Below are 15,951 nucleotides of genomic sequence, written 5' to 3' on the forward strand. Positions count from 1 at the left end.
AGGATTCGAATGCCTTACTTATGAAGACGAGTGAGTTGATTACTCGACCAATCCAAGTTGGTTTAGGATTGCTTTAATTTGTATATTTTTTTTGGTTTCCTGCTTTAATTTGTAGTTAGCAGTAGGGGTGAACGCAGATCGGATCGGATATGACCAAAATTTCGATCCGATCCGCACTAAAATCATCGAATTCAATATCCGCAGTTTTTAAGATTGGATCTGATCTGATTCGATCTGCAAATATCGGATATATCCGCAAAACACAAAAATATTTTTTAAAGTTTATTTTTATATGCGGATACCTTCATAAAATCTGCAATTCGATCTTATAAGTGTGTGGATCGGATCCAATCTGATCTGATAGCCTTGCGAATCAGATTCATATCAGCAATTTTCGCATCGGATTTGGATAAATACCGTGGATATGTGAATTGGATCCGATCCATGAACACCCCTAATTAGCGGGAGGATTATTAACAAAATTATGTATATTTTGTTATTTTTTTGGGTATTAAAATGGAGTATATTTTGCTATTTTTTTTTTGTTTGCACCAGGGTATTCATCAGGCCGAAAGCCTAATGAATTTCTCGGGTACTGCAAAGGTAAAGTGGATGACCCTCCCAAGCAAACAAGCTCCATTCCTATCATTGAGTGAGTATCGAACTCGAGAGAGATGGTTAAAGGATACAAATCCTCATCCATCTATGCCAATTTGGGTTGGTATATTTTGCTATTTTTAGTAAATATATATTGCTATTGGGTTTCAAGGCCCAATGGACTAGTGGTGTTACAATACGTATGGCCATAAAAGAAAGTTTCTCTTGAATACAAAAACGAAAAAATGGTTGCTCTTTAACCTCAAATGGGTCAACGTGTATCATCCTTTCTATGCTTCAATAAGTACAGTACAACTTGTACCCCAAAAATAAAAGTACAGTACAACAAAGATATGGCCCAATTTTATTGTTTCATGTGAGTTAAATATTTAAACCTAGATGCAAATCTTAGTTAGTAGAGTAATTAGTTCACTTATTTGTTTAAACAAATATCGAGAATTGAATATAATAATATTTATTGATTAGCGACAAACTTTTGAACTGAATTTGTATTGTGCGGGTGTGTGTAAAATGTAAACTTTTACTAAATACCAATCCAAGGTGAATTTCCAAAATTTGCACATCAAGATCCAAAATGAGTAGTATTTATTGGAAACAACAACAAAGTCTAGATCCAAGCTCTCAACAAAATGTCTTAGATACAGAAAACCTCCCCTACATGATTATTTTAGGGTGCCTTGCATTGAATTCATTGCAAGTGAAGTATAGTTGGTGGTGGAATGTGACCCGGGACATGCAATCCTCTTTCAATTTCAACAATATTTTAAGTACTATTAATTATTCATGAAAGGAAATTAAAATAGGCCTACCTAGCAAGTAAAGCAACACTAATTGCTTATTAGTAGAAGGAAAACGACTCTTTGGCATCTCTTAACAATGTTTTTGTGTTCGGTTGTTCCTGTTCCCAATCACAATCATAATATATTGTTAAATCTCATCTTCAATAAAGGGTTTCTCTGGCTCCAACCAAATTTTCATTTCATTTTAATTTCAAGGGAAAAAAGGAAAAAGAAAAAGTGGGAGTTATGTTCAATTTTGGAGATGAAAGTACCATGTACCCTACATCATTAAGGTGCAAACTGTTTTGTGGGGTTTAAGGTTGATTGGAGTTTTGCTGAAAAGAAGCTCCAGTAGATAAGAATTAAGATCAATAATTCATACAAAGGAACTGAAAGCTACCAAACATAACATCTTCCAGCTACCTTTTACGTACTATATAGATATTTATCCTCATGCAACTGTTTCTTTGTTTGATTGATATATAAAAGATATTATTGAATTTTGTGCGGCTTAATCAAATCAAATATCACTCGCTAATAGCCATGTAGCACTTTTTTTATTTTTAGTTGTAGTCACTATTTTTGTTTTACCCTTTTTGCTTACATATGAAAACAAAATAACTCTCCCTATCAAAGGGTAACAAGCATTTTTCCCATCTACCTGAATGGAACGTTGACTCTCCAGCAAAAATAACCGAAAATAATTAAGAGAGTGCCATCTACTTCATGTAGACAATAAGAACTAGGAAAATCATAAATTGCTTATCTATATTTGTTATATTACTTTGATTTGATAAGGAGAGGTTAGAGACATAGGAACATGACCCTCCGTGGCTTTAGGACTTTGCATGCAATGTGTTGGGAAATTTGTCACCTAAGATATAGGCAATCATCAACAAGTGGCTAAAAGGTAGGGTTTGAATACCCTCAGACAAGGGGCCCTATATAGTTTTGCTGGAAATAAATCATAGTTATTCTAATAATGTACAAACTATGAAACACGGACACTTCGCTGAGTTGGCGTGTCTGCGTATCGGACGCATTTCGGATACGACACTCGTTCGACACGTGTGTTTACTGTGTCCAACCGCGTCTTAATAAAAAAATAAAAAATTCTTCTCCGGACACGCCTGGACACATCTAAATACCATCACGTGTCAGCGTGTCCAATCTTATTCTTAACATATATTCTTAAAATAAATTTAGATATAGTATATATTATTATTTATTAAAACAAAAAAATATGTTAAATACTTGATATAATTAAAATAAGACATTAAAAATTTAATTTATATTTTAATATCAATAAAATATCAAAATATCATTACGATTTATCTAAAAAATTCTTTATATTTTATATATATGCGTATTCATGTGTCATATAAGATTTTAAAATTCGCGTGTCAACGTGTCCCGTGTCCTTGTCAATATCCATGCATCATAAAGTACAAATATATTATCCTAAGTTCTAAAAGATTCAATTTTTGCTGCATCATCATTGCAAATATCTAAGTCCTTTCATAATTTTTTTAAAACAGAAAAACCAAAATACAAAAGAAGACCAAACAAATTAAATCTGATTGATTGTTAGAATGCTTTTATTTATTTATGTATTAATATTCCAATGAAAGCTGAATGCACAAAATATATATATAAAGTGATAAAGTGAGGAAAGCTTATGCTGTATATGTTGTATATAAAGCAAGCTGATGATTAGGGTGAAGCCGCTTTAGGTAGACATGTTAATAATTAGAATACCTTTATCCAAATAAAGAACTTTTCTTCTTTAACTAATTATAATAATAACTAGAATCTATATATGTATACCAATGGATTTTAATATCTTAGATGAACAAAGTAACGACGAATATAAAAATGAGGTATGCGTCTACCCAAGTCTCTGTGTTGGGGACAGCCTTTTGTGAACTTAATTATTACGGCATTACCTTTCTAATCTTCCATTGCATATAGTAATAGTATAATTAACTCTCTTAGTTTAAATTAATGGCCACATGCTACACTAATTTTGTAGTATGTGGAGGATGAACGAGGCACGGAATTTACAGATAAGTGTAACTTTCCCCATTGATGATGATTAATTTGCCTGCCTTACTTTTGGATTCTCTATATGCTCAAAATCATCAATAATGAAAAGAACTTGTTGCGGATTCGGAGGATATAAGTAAAGATTATATTAAACAATGACCTCATGATTACAACAATTATCTAATCAATGTCTTGTGAATTTAAAGAATTGAATTTTGTTTTTTTTTTTTAAACTTATTTTTATATGCATACGTCTGTTTTGGTTTTAAATTTTTTAAATTTTGAATTTTAATTATTTTAAAAGATAAAATGTGATTTCTTACCATTTATTTGATAGGTGGAACTAAGAAAAAATATAAGTAAACAAATATTTAAAGAGAGAAATCATATTTTATTCTTTAAAGTGAAAATTCAAAATTTAGAAGATTTAAATTTGTCTATTTTATTATAAATAATCGAATTTTATCCGAACCCTTTTAAATTATGAAGTTTGTATAAATAATTCTTTTCTTTATATTATTGTTGATTTTATATTTTTGTTTTTATTTCATTCATGATTTAAATAATATATTTACTTTTATAAATACAAAAGAAAAGATATGTTACACCCTAACTCATCGTCTTATGTATCTTAATTTATAAATAAAGAATTTAAATTATTTATTAATTTTAACATATCAAATATATTTAGATATTAGTTTTTTTAGGGTTTAATAATTTGAGATGAAAGCTCTCTATCGTGTATATATATGGTGAATTTTAATATGTCTATATTTATGATGACTATAATGATTATATAAGTATTATTAAAATTAAAATTATATTTTTTTTATATTTTAATAAAAAAATTTAGCATTTTTTAAAAAGGCAGGGTTGCTAAATAAATAATAAAAAAATTTATTTTAATTTTAACAAAAATTTGTTAAAATACTATAACTACTATAACTGCAACTAATACAAAATAATTTATGAAAAATGTTAAAAAATTATTAGAATTTATTATTTTTAATTATTATTTAACTATTAACTCTTTTTTTAATCTAATAATCCAACAACATATTTTATACCATATTTTTAAACATTGATAATTAACGACCGATAAAAAATAATAAATTATGATGATCTTATAATATTTCTCGTATTTTATATAGACATTCGATTAAGAATAGTTAATTAAGTGTATATATATATATTTCTTTTTTTTTTTTCTGTTAAATGAGTAAATGTAGCAGTCAACAATATTTATATCTATATAACGATATTTGATTAAATATATTAGCATAAATTATTTTTATAAAAAATTAAATTCATTATTATATGAAATAATTTGTGACCATTAGTTGATTGACTACAATAAAGTTAATACTGTTTGAAAATTAGTTGATTCAGCTTTTCCTCTCATTAATTGGGCACTGAGACCATTTCTTCACAACTAATTTTCAACTCATTTTGTTTTATATTGAATGAATATTTTAGTCGAAGTATTTTCCTCAATTCATACCTAACCTAACCCCCACACTAATATTTTGTCAATTTTGCCATGCCCACTGTCTTTGACGTGAGTAATAATTCAGTGCCAGAACCTTACTTTTTAGGGATAAGAATTAAATACCACCAGTAATTAAATCCAAGATATGATAAGACTAAAATACAAACATATGACAGTATGATTAGTATCATTGACGAAATTTATGATGCATTATTTGAATATTTGACTGGGACCTATTTTTTTAATTGAAAAATTATTTATGTAAAAGGCACACAACAAACTATATAAGCATATATATAGTTTGATAGGAAGAAAAAACAAAAGCGGAGAAAAGAAAAAAGAAAAGAGAAAAAGCGGGGAAAGAAAGAGTGATGTTGGGAAGAATGCAAGACCGAAAATTCGAAACGACGGCGTTTAAGCCTTGCGTGAAAGGTGAAACTTCACGTTGGATTTAAGATTCGTAAACGTTGCCGTCAATTTGCCGGAATAAGAAAATCGAGATATCGCCACATGTCACACACTCACACAATGATGACTCCTTCGGAAAAACGTTAATTTGACGGCTCCGTTCTCCATCACCGCCGTTGACGTGTCCCCTTTTTCCTTTTCATTCCTTCGTTTCCTAAATCACCGTTTCTTCCCTCTCTCTCTCTCTCTCTCTCTCTCTCTCTCTGTGAATTTTGTTCATTTCACAGAACAGTTAGGTTTCTTTTGCTTTACTCACAAACCAAAAGCATAACTTCACTTCATTTCACTGGTAAAATCGTTCTTCACTCTCTCTCACACACAAACACATACAGTTCTCAAATTTTCTCGTAATTTTAATGCTGTCTTTTTTTGTTATTTTGCACTTATGCCTTTTAACTTTGTTTACTATTTTGGCAGGCTAAGGTGTAGTTTAGCTGTAACATTAATAATACATTCAGCTGGAAAAATTTGGTCCCCTTCATGTGCCTATTGGTACTCAACTGGCCACTGATTTTCCTTTTCTTTTACTCTGCTATGCAAATTTTAATGCATTTGAATATGGTGGTTTGTCATTGAATTGAAGTGAAGAGATCTTTTATTGTATCAGTTGCGTGCATTGTTGGAAAAAAGTGAATTAGAGAGATGGCTATTGCTGGTGTGCATAGTGTGGCTGTGATTGACTCTACACTTCTTAGGGAGTCTCATTCTCAGTTATCAGGTAGGCGAGGGGATGGAGGAGGGAGGGGAGGTGCCCGTTCATCTTCCCTCTTGCAAATGTGGCGAGAAATCGAGGATGAACACATGGCGGGTCAAGTTCAGGGGAGGTCTGGGGAGTTGTTAATTAGGCAGAGGAGTGATGGATTGATCTCGGACCTGTCGCAGGAAGATGTCCCTCGGAGAGGAGAAGGTGAAGGGCATATGATAGAAGATGCAATTTCGGGTGAGAATGAATCAGAAACATGGTCACAGTCACAAAGTCAGAATGATTCTCGTGACGATGAACATGAGGGTTTAGGCAATTCTAATTGTGAGAGCTCTTCAGATCTTGGAGAAGTTGAAAGGGAAAGAGTGAGGCAAATTTTCAGGGAATGGATGAATAGTGGTGCTGGGGATCATCGTGCATCAAATGTTCCCAGAGGAAGTGGTGGTTCAAGGAGACAGTGGCTTGGGGAAACTGAGCAGGAGAGGGTGAGTATCATTAGGGAGTGGGTACAGATGAGTAGCCAGCAGAGAGTTGTGTCTTCTAGTGAAAACAGGGAAGACCAATCTTTAGAGATCGGTAACCAAATTGATCGTGTTCGGGATGGATTCGTTGTTAATCAGCATGACGGCCAATCTGAGCATACACGGAGGGGAATCCGTAGATTGCGTGGCCGGCAGGTTCTGCTTGATATGCTCAAGAAGGCTGAGGTGGAAAGGCAAAGAGAAGTTCAGGAGTTGTTTGAACACCGGGCTGTATCCCGTTTCCCCCACCGCAATCGCATTCAGGTTGTCTCACAAATGTTCTGTATCTTTTCTTTTCTCTTTCTTTTTTTTAATATATAATTTTTATATTTACAGTATTTGCAGAATATGTGAATGAAGTGTGTGCATTGAATATTTGTTCTCCTTTGTGATTGGTAAAATACTTGATCTAGTTGAGTTAGAATCCACCTTGAGCAAAAACACTCTTTCTTTTATGCATTATTTCTGGGGGAAGATGAAGTGAAATGGTTTAGTTGCATAGACATAGTCTATGCCTCTATGGAGTATTGTAGTGTGTATTATAGAACAGAAAATCTCGTAGAAATAATTTAGAAATTTTGGATTGAAGAACTAGAAGAATAATTGAAAGTCTAGGATGTGATTTGTATCTGAGCTTTGCTCTTGCAGTTTATGATTGTTTCTCAAATTATTTTCAGGCATTGCTTAGAGGCAGGTTCTTGAGAAATGATAGATCAACTGATAATAACAGGTCCACTTCCATTGCGGAAAGTGAATTAGGTTTATTGAGGCAAAAACAGACTGTATCAGGTCTAAGGTATGCAGTTCCTAATACAATTAAGTTGAGAAGAAACTTCAAATTCTATTTCATGTAAATGCTTCTGTATTTCTTTCTTTCTCTCACTACTTACTTAGTCGTGACTTCTTTTGCTTTCCCATTGTTATTTTTACAAATTGATGATTGATGAGTGATGACAACTGGTGCTAGAGAATCATTTAAAAATTATGTCATATTATAAAGTCTCCCGACTTTTCTTTACCTGGTGGCTAAAATTCTTAATAATACCCTTCTCACCTTATTCTTCCTAAAACCAAAAGGAAATGTAACTGTTCTTTGTTGTTATTGGCCCATTTTTCATATATTACGTATATGCTTTGTGTTAATGACATTAACTTCTGAACAGGGAAGGATTCTTTTCCAGAAAGGACAATTCTGGTTGCAGTCAAGCAACAAGCAACCTTTCCGATGCCTCATCTGACACTGATGGTGATGTTAATGCAATTGAACATGCTGGAGCCAGCAGTTCACAAACTGTCCCATCTGTACATGCTAAAAAGTTGGAGTCTAATAACAGTGGAAGTGATGAAATTGGCATATCTGGCAGGGAAAACTGTTTTCAACAATCTACTTGTGAGAATCTAGACTGTCAAGATTCTGGTGCTTATGCTAATGAAATTGATCAGGCATTGGCATCAAGTGTTGAGGTTGAAGGCAGCGATAGCATTGGACAAAATGTTGTTATGGATACTGAAGATGCTTCTAGTGGCCTCACCCAACAAAGGTTGCAAATTGAAGGTAGAGATCCTAGCAATATGCAGGTAAATGAGGTACATATTGAGCAATCTGAGCTGGGTGGTATAACTGATAATGAAAGCTACTTATCACATCACAGCAATAGTATAGAGGGCAATATTGCTGCTGATGTAGATTGGGATGTATCTGTTGCTCCAGAAGTAGAGCAACCAGAAGAGGCTATTTCTGAAAATGAAGGAAGTGACTGGCATCAAACTAGCATTGAATGGAGTAGCACTGAGGATGGTGTTGACAATAATCAACTCGGTGGCTCATCAAATGAACTACCTCAAAACACATTTGGAAATGAAGATGGAGAAAATTCTCGCCTACAAGAAGGGCCTGAAGTGTGGCAGGAGGACAGCGGCTTTCAAGAGGCTGTAGAAATTTGGTTGGGAGGACCTTCTGATCATGAAGCAGCTCCAGTTGGTAGAATTCATGGATTTTATTTTCCCGAAGATGACAATGTGTACAGTGTCGAACTCAGGGAACTGCTAAGTAGGTACGTAGAAATGACTGGAGTTTCAGCCTGTATTGTAAGGGTATGGATAAGTGTCTGGATACAAAATGATGCAAATATGATAGTTATATTAAACCTTAAGATTAAGATACGGGAATATATAATATCAAGTATAATATACAACTACACACAATTGAATATCGTCATGGTTAATAAGGGTAACAAATCTACTGTTTTTAATTGAAGTAGGCAAGATTGCAAAACGAATATATGATTAGAGAAAAATAATGAGAATAGGTATTTGCTAAAAATATAAATGCTGAGGTATTACATGAATAATAATCATACGGGATGATTATGATAATTTGATGTATTCGAGTATCTTGGGTTTTAGCGCTGTTTAAAATTGAAATACGTGATTCTCAACGAAGTTTTCTTTTCTGTTTGCAGGAGAAGTGTCTCAAACCTCCTTCGCAGCAGTTTTCGTGAAAGCCTTGATCAGTTGATACAATCATACGTTGAAAGGCAGAGTCATGCTAATGTTGAGTGGGAGCTCCAAGAAACAACCACCCCTTTCTCTCCCTCGGCAGCGCAGGAGCTTGAGCAACAGAACAGGGATCCGATTGTTGGTACTCAGGATGCTGTTAATAGCTCACTTGGTCGTCAACCCTTGCCGCCACCACCTCCGCCACCGCCGATATGGGATCACCGCCGCTCCCGTCATGACAGATGGTCACCTCATGATATAAATAATCAACGCCTAGGAATGGTACGTTAATTACGTTAATTTGTAGGACTGACAGCTTTTCCTTTAGCCTCCATAATCTTGAGACTAAATTGTCCACCCTTTCCATCTTATTATTGTGTTATTATCATATGTAAATCTGTCTCACCAAGTAAGATTAACTACATATATTAGATAACGTTATATTCCATGTGAAAATTTTGGTATATCTAGATCAATGCATCTTGATACACATTTTATCTGGCACATCAATTTTGTCTGTTAAACCTTTTGAATAGAGTAAAAATAACACGGAGGGAGTAATATTCGATCATGAAATCTTATTTAGATTTTAATGAATCATTAAAATGTCATATATTTGTGTTATTATGGGAGTAATCTTTTCTGGTTCGAAATTTGCCAGGAATGGGATGTCATTAATGACTTGAGAGTTGACATGGTTAGGCTACAGCAAAGAATGAACAATATGCAGAGAATGCTGGAGACCTGCATGGATATGCAGCTTGAGTTGCAACGCTCAATAAGACAAGAGGTTTCTGCGGCCCTAAATCGCTCAACTGGTTCATCAGGTATACATTTTTTCAAGCCCACATTTTGTCTTTCTACCTGTATCATTCATTAATTCATTAGCTCTAAGACCAAGTTGAATTGATTTAATCATAGGAACACGTGACCATGATTCACCAGATGATAAATCCAAATGGGAATGCGTGAGGAAAGGGGTTTGCTGCATTTGCTGCGAAAGCAATATTGATTCTCTCTTGTACAGGTAAACTATTCAGTATCATTTTGATACATCAGCAGCCAATTTTGCTCTCGAGTTTAATCTCTTAACAAGCATTTTGTTTTTTGGTTTTTCCCTTGCAGATGTGGGCACATGTGCACATGTTCTAACTGTGCTAATGATTTGCACCGAAGTGGAAGGAAGTGTCCAATGTGTCAAGCACCAGTTGTTGAAGTAATTCGTGCTTATTCCATACTATAGTTTAGACATTAAAAAGGGGTTACATATAGCCAAAATTACAGAATCCGCACAAGTTTTTATTTCCTGGAGATTTCCAGGTACCTTATTTTTAAGTTGATGTCCTTCTCCGTCCTTTTGCTTCTTGATGTGATTACCTGTATTTATGTCAACTTGTTAAGTGCAACAATGGAACAGTTGATGGCAATTTTTTGAGGGCCATGTTTCTGAAATAAATAAAGTAAATATCGGTTTTGAGATTTTGAGTGATTGGATTTCCTTCACTTGTTTTCAAATTTTATAATACTTATGATGTAAAGTTGCATTTTCCGTTGGTAGTGTGTAGAGCGTGGAGGTTTCATAATGAGCAGAGTTACTAATTTCTTTTTTTTTTTTCGGTGTTCACAATTAGGTAATTTTTTTACTATAGTAGTCGTGTTGTTAGTTAAACCTTTGTTACTAAATGCTTGAAAAAGGAACTTTAAAATGTAGTACACTCTCATGATAGTAAGCAGTTAGATTTTTACAATCTTAAAGCGGTGACACAGTTTCCAACATAAAAGGAAAGCATATTGTTCACATCTACTCCTAAAACATGCAAAAACAAAAGAAAATACACACAGTACACATACACTTGACTATACAACAAGTTCACACAGAGAAGAAAGCTTCAACTTATGGCCTATATCAGGCATCATGGGATATATAGTTGGTGACAGCTTTGGCCCCTTCAGCAATGGCATGTTTTCCAAGCTCCCCAGGCAGAACCAGCTTCACTGCCCCTTGAATCTCCCTTGATGACAATGTCATGTGCCCTGTGTATGTTTTTAGCTTGGAAGCCTCATCAGCTAGCCTTTCAAACATGTCACCCATCAAGTTATTCAGAACAGTCATGGCCTGTGAAGAAATTCCCATGTCAGGGTGTACCTGCTTCAACACCATGTACACATATCTCTTATATCCTTCTCCACTTGACCTCTTTCTTCTCTTCTTCTTCCCTTTACCATCATTCCTTTCATGGGTCTTAGCTTTCTTTTCATCATCCTCTTTAGATGATGGCTCTTTGGGTTCTTCTTTATGAGAAACAGCTGTGGCAGTAGTGTCAATATTTTGTTCTTGTGTTTCAGCATTATGTTCTTGTTCTCCTTGGTCGTCTTGTTGAGTAGTGACAGTGGTGGTGGTGCTTGCATCTTTGGGTTGAGGAGTCCCTTCTTGAACTGGAATAATCCTCACATTTTCTTCTCCTACAACCTCGTCACCTGTCTGAATATCTTTGTTGTTCCCTCTTCTTGTTCTTTTGCTGCTGCTACCCACAATCGAAACTTGAACACTTTCTTGCACAACTTTCCTGGTGGATTTGACCACCACCTTCTGACCACGCTTTGGACCCATTCTTCCCTTCCCTTTCAAGCTTCTTTGCAGATGTTGATAGACAAACTATGAAGGTTAATGGAGTATGTATTTTTTCACTTTTTGTTTTATCTTATATAACCAGCCAAACCTAAGATGGGTTTTCTAAAAGTTGACGTGTGGATGGCCACGTGTCAAGTGGTCATGAAGCATGTAGATACGTGGGGTTAAAAAGTGAATGGTAAGTTCTGGAGTGTGATTGGAGGATGTGCCACTGTTTATGGCCTCGTTGAAAGGTTTAGTGCTTCATTTTTCAGTTACTTTTTTTTGTTCTTATCCCAAATTTATAAACTAGCATTGTACAGTGTGAGTTGTGTTACAGCAAAGTGTATTTACTGTAGTATTTATCCTTGTGTAGAATTATCTGGAAATCTTGAAGGAAGTAGCATGTTCATACATCAATTTAGTTCAAACTTCAAAGCAAAGCTGAAAACTACATGTGGGACATTTTTATTTGTTAATTTAATTTAACATTCTTTTTTTTAATTAAAAAATAGGTTATATCAACACGTGCTAGCCTGGTAAGATTACAGCAATTTGTAGATTTAGCTTCAAAATAACGAGTGTAGAGATTGTACTCTTATTTCGGGCGAAACACCATAATAAGCCAACATCATTTTAAATTTACGTATATGAGCCAAAAGGAAAATCGATTCAGCAATAAGCCAAATGGTATTTTAATGTAATTCGAACCAGGCTAGTTCGAACTGCATTTAGAAATAAATCGAACCAGGCCAGTTCGAATTAGGAAGAAAGAATTGTTGGTAAATCGAACCAGGCTGGTTCGAACTAGCAATGCATGTAATTCGAACCACCCTAGTTCGAATTATAGGTAAGTTAGGGTCTTCAAGTAATTCGAACCACCCTGGTTCGAATTACACTTAAGCTGCGTTCTTAGTAATCTGGTTCGAATTACTAGTGATTGGGCTATATAAGGAGTTCGAATCAGCCTCATTCGAACCATTCTCAGCTTCTCCTACCCCACCAAATCTCAGAGAAAACGACCCAGATTCTTTCCGACAAAGACCTGAACGGAATACTCTGCTGATGGGGGACGATCCGGCACGGTTATATCGCTTGGACGGAGTCGCCCATATAGCTGGGGTCATCAACGAGGAGGTTAGTACGGATATAACTTTGTTCTACCGGTACATGTGAGTTAGTGGTTTTGCATGCGGGTTAGATGGTGGTTTATGTTAGTGGTTTATGTTACTGGTTTTGCATGCGGTTTAGATGGTGGTTTAGTTGGCGGTTTATGTTAGCGGTTTATCTTAGTGGTTTATGTATGTGGTTTATGTAAGTGGTTTAAGTTAACGGTTTATGTTAGTGGTTTATGTTAGTGGTTTATGTTAGCGGTTTAGTTGTGGTTGTTTAATGTTAGATCTTTCATGTCAGTGGTTTAATGTTAGATCTTTCATGTCAGTGGTAATTAAGTTGGTCCTAATAATGCGGTTCATTTCTTCCGCAGCCTCAGCGATGCATCAGGAGCATGCGGCGACAGCAGGGCATGGTCCTCGATGACAGATACGTTCCGTACCTGCAGATGGCTGGTCTTTACCATCTTGCAAGGCGGAACGATAGATGGTTCCGGTTGGACGAGGCCCTTGTCAGTGCGTTTGTCGAGCGATGGCGTCCAGAGACGCACACGTTTCATATGCCGTTCAGAGAGTGCACGATCACACTCCAGGACGTGGCATACCAGCTGGGTTTGCCAGTGGACGGGCGTTACGTCAGCGGCTGCCTATCAGAGTTCCATATATACATCGAGGGTGGCCATTCAGCCTGGGTTTGGTTCGAGGAGTTGCTTGGAGTGGTACCTCCTCCTAGCCAGGTTCAGAAGTACGCGGTCAACTGCAGCTGGTTTCAGGAGACTTTTGGTGAGTGCCCGGAGGGAGCTGATGAGGATACTGTGCGTCGATATGCCTGTGCGTACATCATGATGTTGTTGGGCACGCAGCTTTTTGCGGACAAGTCCGGCAACCACATTCACATCAGATGGCTTCCGTTTGTAGCTAGGCTGGAGGAGATGGGGACCTACAGTTGGGGTTCTGCAGCACTGGCATGGTTGTACCGGTGCATGTGCCGAGTGGCGAACAGAAATGTTATCAAGCTAGCGGGCCCACTTCAGCTACTTCAGTCATGGATTTTCTGGCGATTTCCTCGGTTTAGGCCTGCAGGATTTGAGACGTTCAGCTGGCCATTGGCCTCGAGGTACTGTACTAAACTTTGTCTACTTCAATTTACTACACATAACTATGTGTTCATTCATAATGTATTGGATACCCTAAGCACACATATAAGTAACTGTAAGACATGTGCATGATGCAGGTGGTCAGGTTACATCCCTTCCAGTAGCGAGAAGGGTCCTAGAGTTCAGATGTGGAGGCTATGGATAGACCGGTTGCAGGACAGAGAGGTCAGTATGTCACTTAATAAGTTTCTTTATTTAACCACGATTTACGAGTTGGGATCACGAGTTGCCCTGACATTGTATAGTTCTCGGTGCAGTTTATCTGGATGCCGTACAGCAGCCCCGACGTACTTCAGGTTGTGCATCCAGAGGTTTTGGAGCCTCGACATATGGTGCTGTGGCGGTCTGTTACATCGCTTATCTACTTTGCCGTCATAGAGTGGCATCAGATAGATAGGGTTCTTCCGCAGTTTGGAGGGGTGCAGCCCCGTCCACAGGCCGCCCTGAACATCGACTTTCTGATGTCGAAGGACGGCAGAGGCGGCGATCGATGGTTCCCGTCCCATTTGGAGAAGTGGCATCTGTATTGGGACTCCCGTACGGAGAGCGTGCTGAGGTTCGATGTTGTTGCTGACCCTGGTCCGTCGCATGAGTTCTTGGAGTGGTGGAGTCAGTACGGGAAGAGGTTTTTGTCTCCAGATCCGCAGTTGGGCGATCCGAGAGCCGTTGCTATTCCTGTTGAGGCCTCACAGCGGGGAGCTGGGCGAGTTCCTGAGATGGATCGACCTGACGACGTGCCGGACAGGCGGCGGGTTGATAGGAGAGCTCGCGTGGGCACACGGCGTAGCCAGCGTGACTGGGGGTGGCTAGAGCGTGCTATAGAGAATGATGACGAGGCCGGCCCCGCTGGGGGTCGACGACGACGCCATCCTGGCAGAGGTAGAGGGCGTGCTGCGGTTCATGCCGCTGCACCTGACCCTGAGGACGATGAGGATGATCAGCATGGGCCCGAGGGCGGGGATGGTGCAGGGGCGGCTGCAGTTGTTGGTGTTAGTACCCAGGATGGGGTGCACGGAGGTGAGTGGTATGGCTCAGGGATGGGTGACGGGGCTGAGCCTAGTGACGCTGGACTTGGGTCGGGTCCTTTTGGACATTACTTTGTTGGAGTACCCACCGACGACCAGCCTCAGCAGGACGGTACTCCATGGGTTATTCCCGGATCACAGTGGCAGGACTTCCTTGGGGCAGATACGCTTGATGCGGACTTCGGCAGTCCACGGTTTCTAGAGGAGATTACGGCTATCATGCAAGAGGACGAGCCGGGCAGGAGGCGTCCTCAGACCCGGGCACGCAGGCACCCTTAGATGTTGATCTGAACGAGCCTGCTACGACACCTGTTGGTGACCAGTTTGGTTTGGGAGGTACCCCACATTCCGCTTACACCGCTGCATCACAGTCTGTCGCCGGGCCGTCTGCCGCACCTGTCCATTTTACGCCACCCGCACAGCCTGCCCCGCATGAGGACGCAGATGAGATAGAGGATGAGGAGCCGTTTATCCGCAGAGGTCAGAGGCCACGGGTACCCCGTCGTTGTGGGACAGACTCCCACTTGTTTAGATGATTTACTTTTCATGTATTTTGGACGTTAGGGTTCACTCATGTACCTGACCCATGTGGATTACTGTTGTTACTTTAGAGCTGTTTTTCCTTGTTGTTTCTTCATCTTATTGTACTTAAAAATCTGGTATTTACCTAGTGGATTACTGAATATGTATTATCATTGAATCATATAACACTTTAGTTATCAACTTTTGCATTCATGGGATTTCTAGCTATATTCAAATTCAGATGCAACTTTTTCATTACTAGAAGGTCAAAAGATCAACAGATTACATAAGTCCTCTAACATAACATGTAACAGGAAAAAAAAAATCAATAAACACTAACAATAACAAGATCGCTACTACTGGCCCCCCGTGTGAGACGGTCCTCCAAGCTGTGGGCAACT

The 15,951-nt window shown here is 37.8% G+C and overlaps 3 protein-coding genes across 5 annotated transcripts; 2 read left to right on the forward strand and 1 right to left on the reverse strand.

Annotated features, from left to right (window-relative positions):
- Positions 1-5,243: 5,243 nt before the first annotated feature.
- On the forward strand, positions 5,244-10,602 carry LOC112772709 (uncharacterized). 3 transcript variants are annotated; one of them, XM_025817692.3, is made up of 9 exons: positions 5,244-5,689; positions 5,818-5,892; positions 5,984-6,888; positions 7,302-7,420; positions 7,788-8,678; positions 9,087-9,405; positions 9,785-9,950; positions 10,045-10,150; positions 10,249-10,602. In XM_025817692.3, exons 3-9 carry the CDS (start codon positions 6,043-6,045, stop codon positions 10,364-10,366), a joined length of 2,565 nt encoding a protein of 854 aa, XP_025673477.1. In that variant the 5' UTR covers positions 5,244-5,689; positions 5,818-5,892; positions 5,984-6,042; the 3' UTR covers positions 10,367-10,602. The 3 variants fall into 3 exon arrangements, with proteins under 3 accessions (XP_025673477.1, XP_025673476.1, XP_025673478.1); XM_025817691.3 differs by having other exon boundaries at positions 6,008-6,888; XM_025817693.3 differs by having other exon boundaries at positions 5,252-5,364; positions 6,008-6,888.
- A 242-nt stretch (positions 10,603-10,844) lies between these two features.
- LOC112772711 (uncharacterized) lies at positions 10,845-12,064 on the reverse strand. The gene has a single exon (XM_025817696.2). It carries the CDS (start codon positions 11,732-11,734, stop codon positions 11,030-11,032), a length of 705 nt encoding a protein of 234 aa, XP_025673481.1. The 5' UTR covers positions 11,735-12,064; the 3' UTR covers positions 10,845-11,029.
- A 735-nt stretch (positions 12,065-12,799) lies between these two features.
- Positions 12,800-15,660, forward strand: LOC112772710 (protein MAIN-LIKE 1-like). Its single transcript, XM_025817695.2, has 4 exons — positions 12,800-12,871; positions 13,221-13,963; positions 14,081-14,168; positions 14,261-15,660. The coding sequence occupies exons 1-4, from the start codon at positions 12,800-12,802 to the stop codon at positions 15,305-15,307; spliced, it is 1,950 nt and encodes a 649-aa protein (XP_025673480.1). The 3' UTR covers positions 15,308-15,660.
- Positions 15,661-15,951: the final 291 nt, after the last annotated feature.

This window comes from Arachis hypogaea, chromosome 18 (genome assembly GCF_003086295.3).
Source record: "Arachis hypogaea cultivar Tifrunner chromosome 18, arahy.Tifrunner.gnm2.J5K5, whole genome shotgun sequence".
Taxonomy (NCBI): Eukaryota; Viridiplantae; Streptophyta; class Magnoliopsida; order Fabales; family Fabaceae; genus Arachis; species Arachis hypogaea.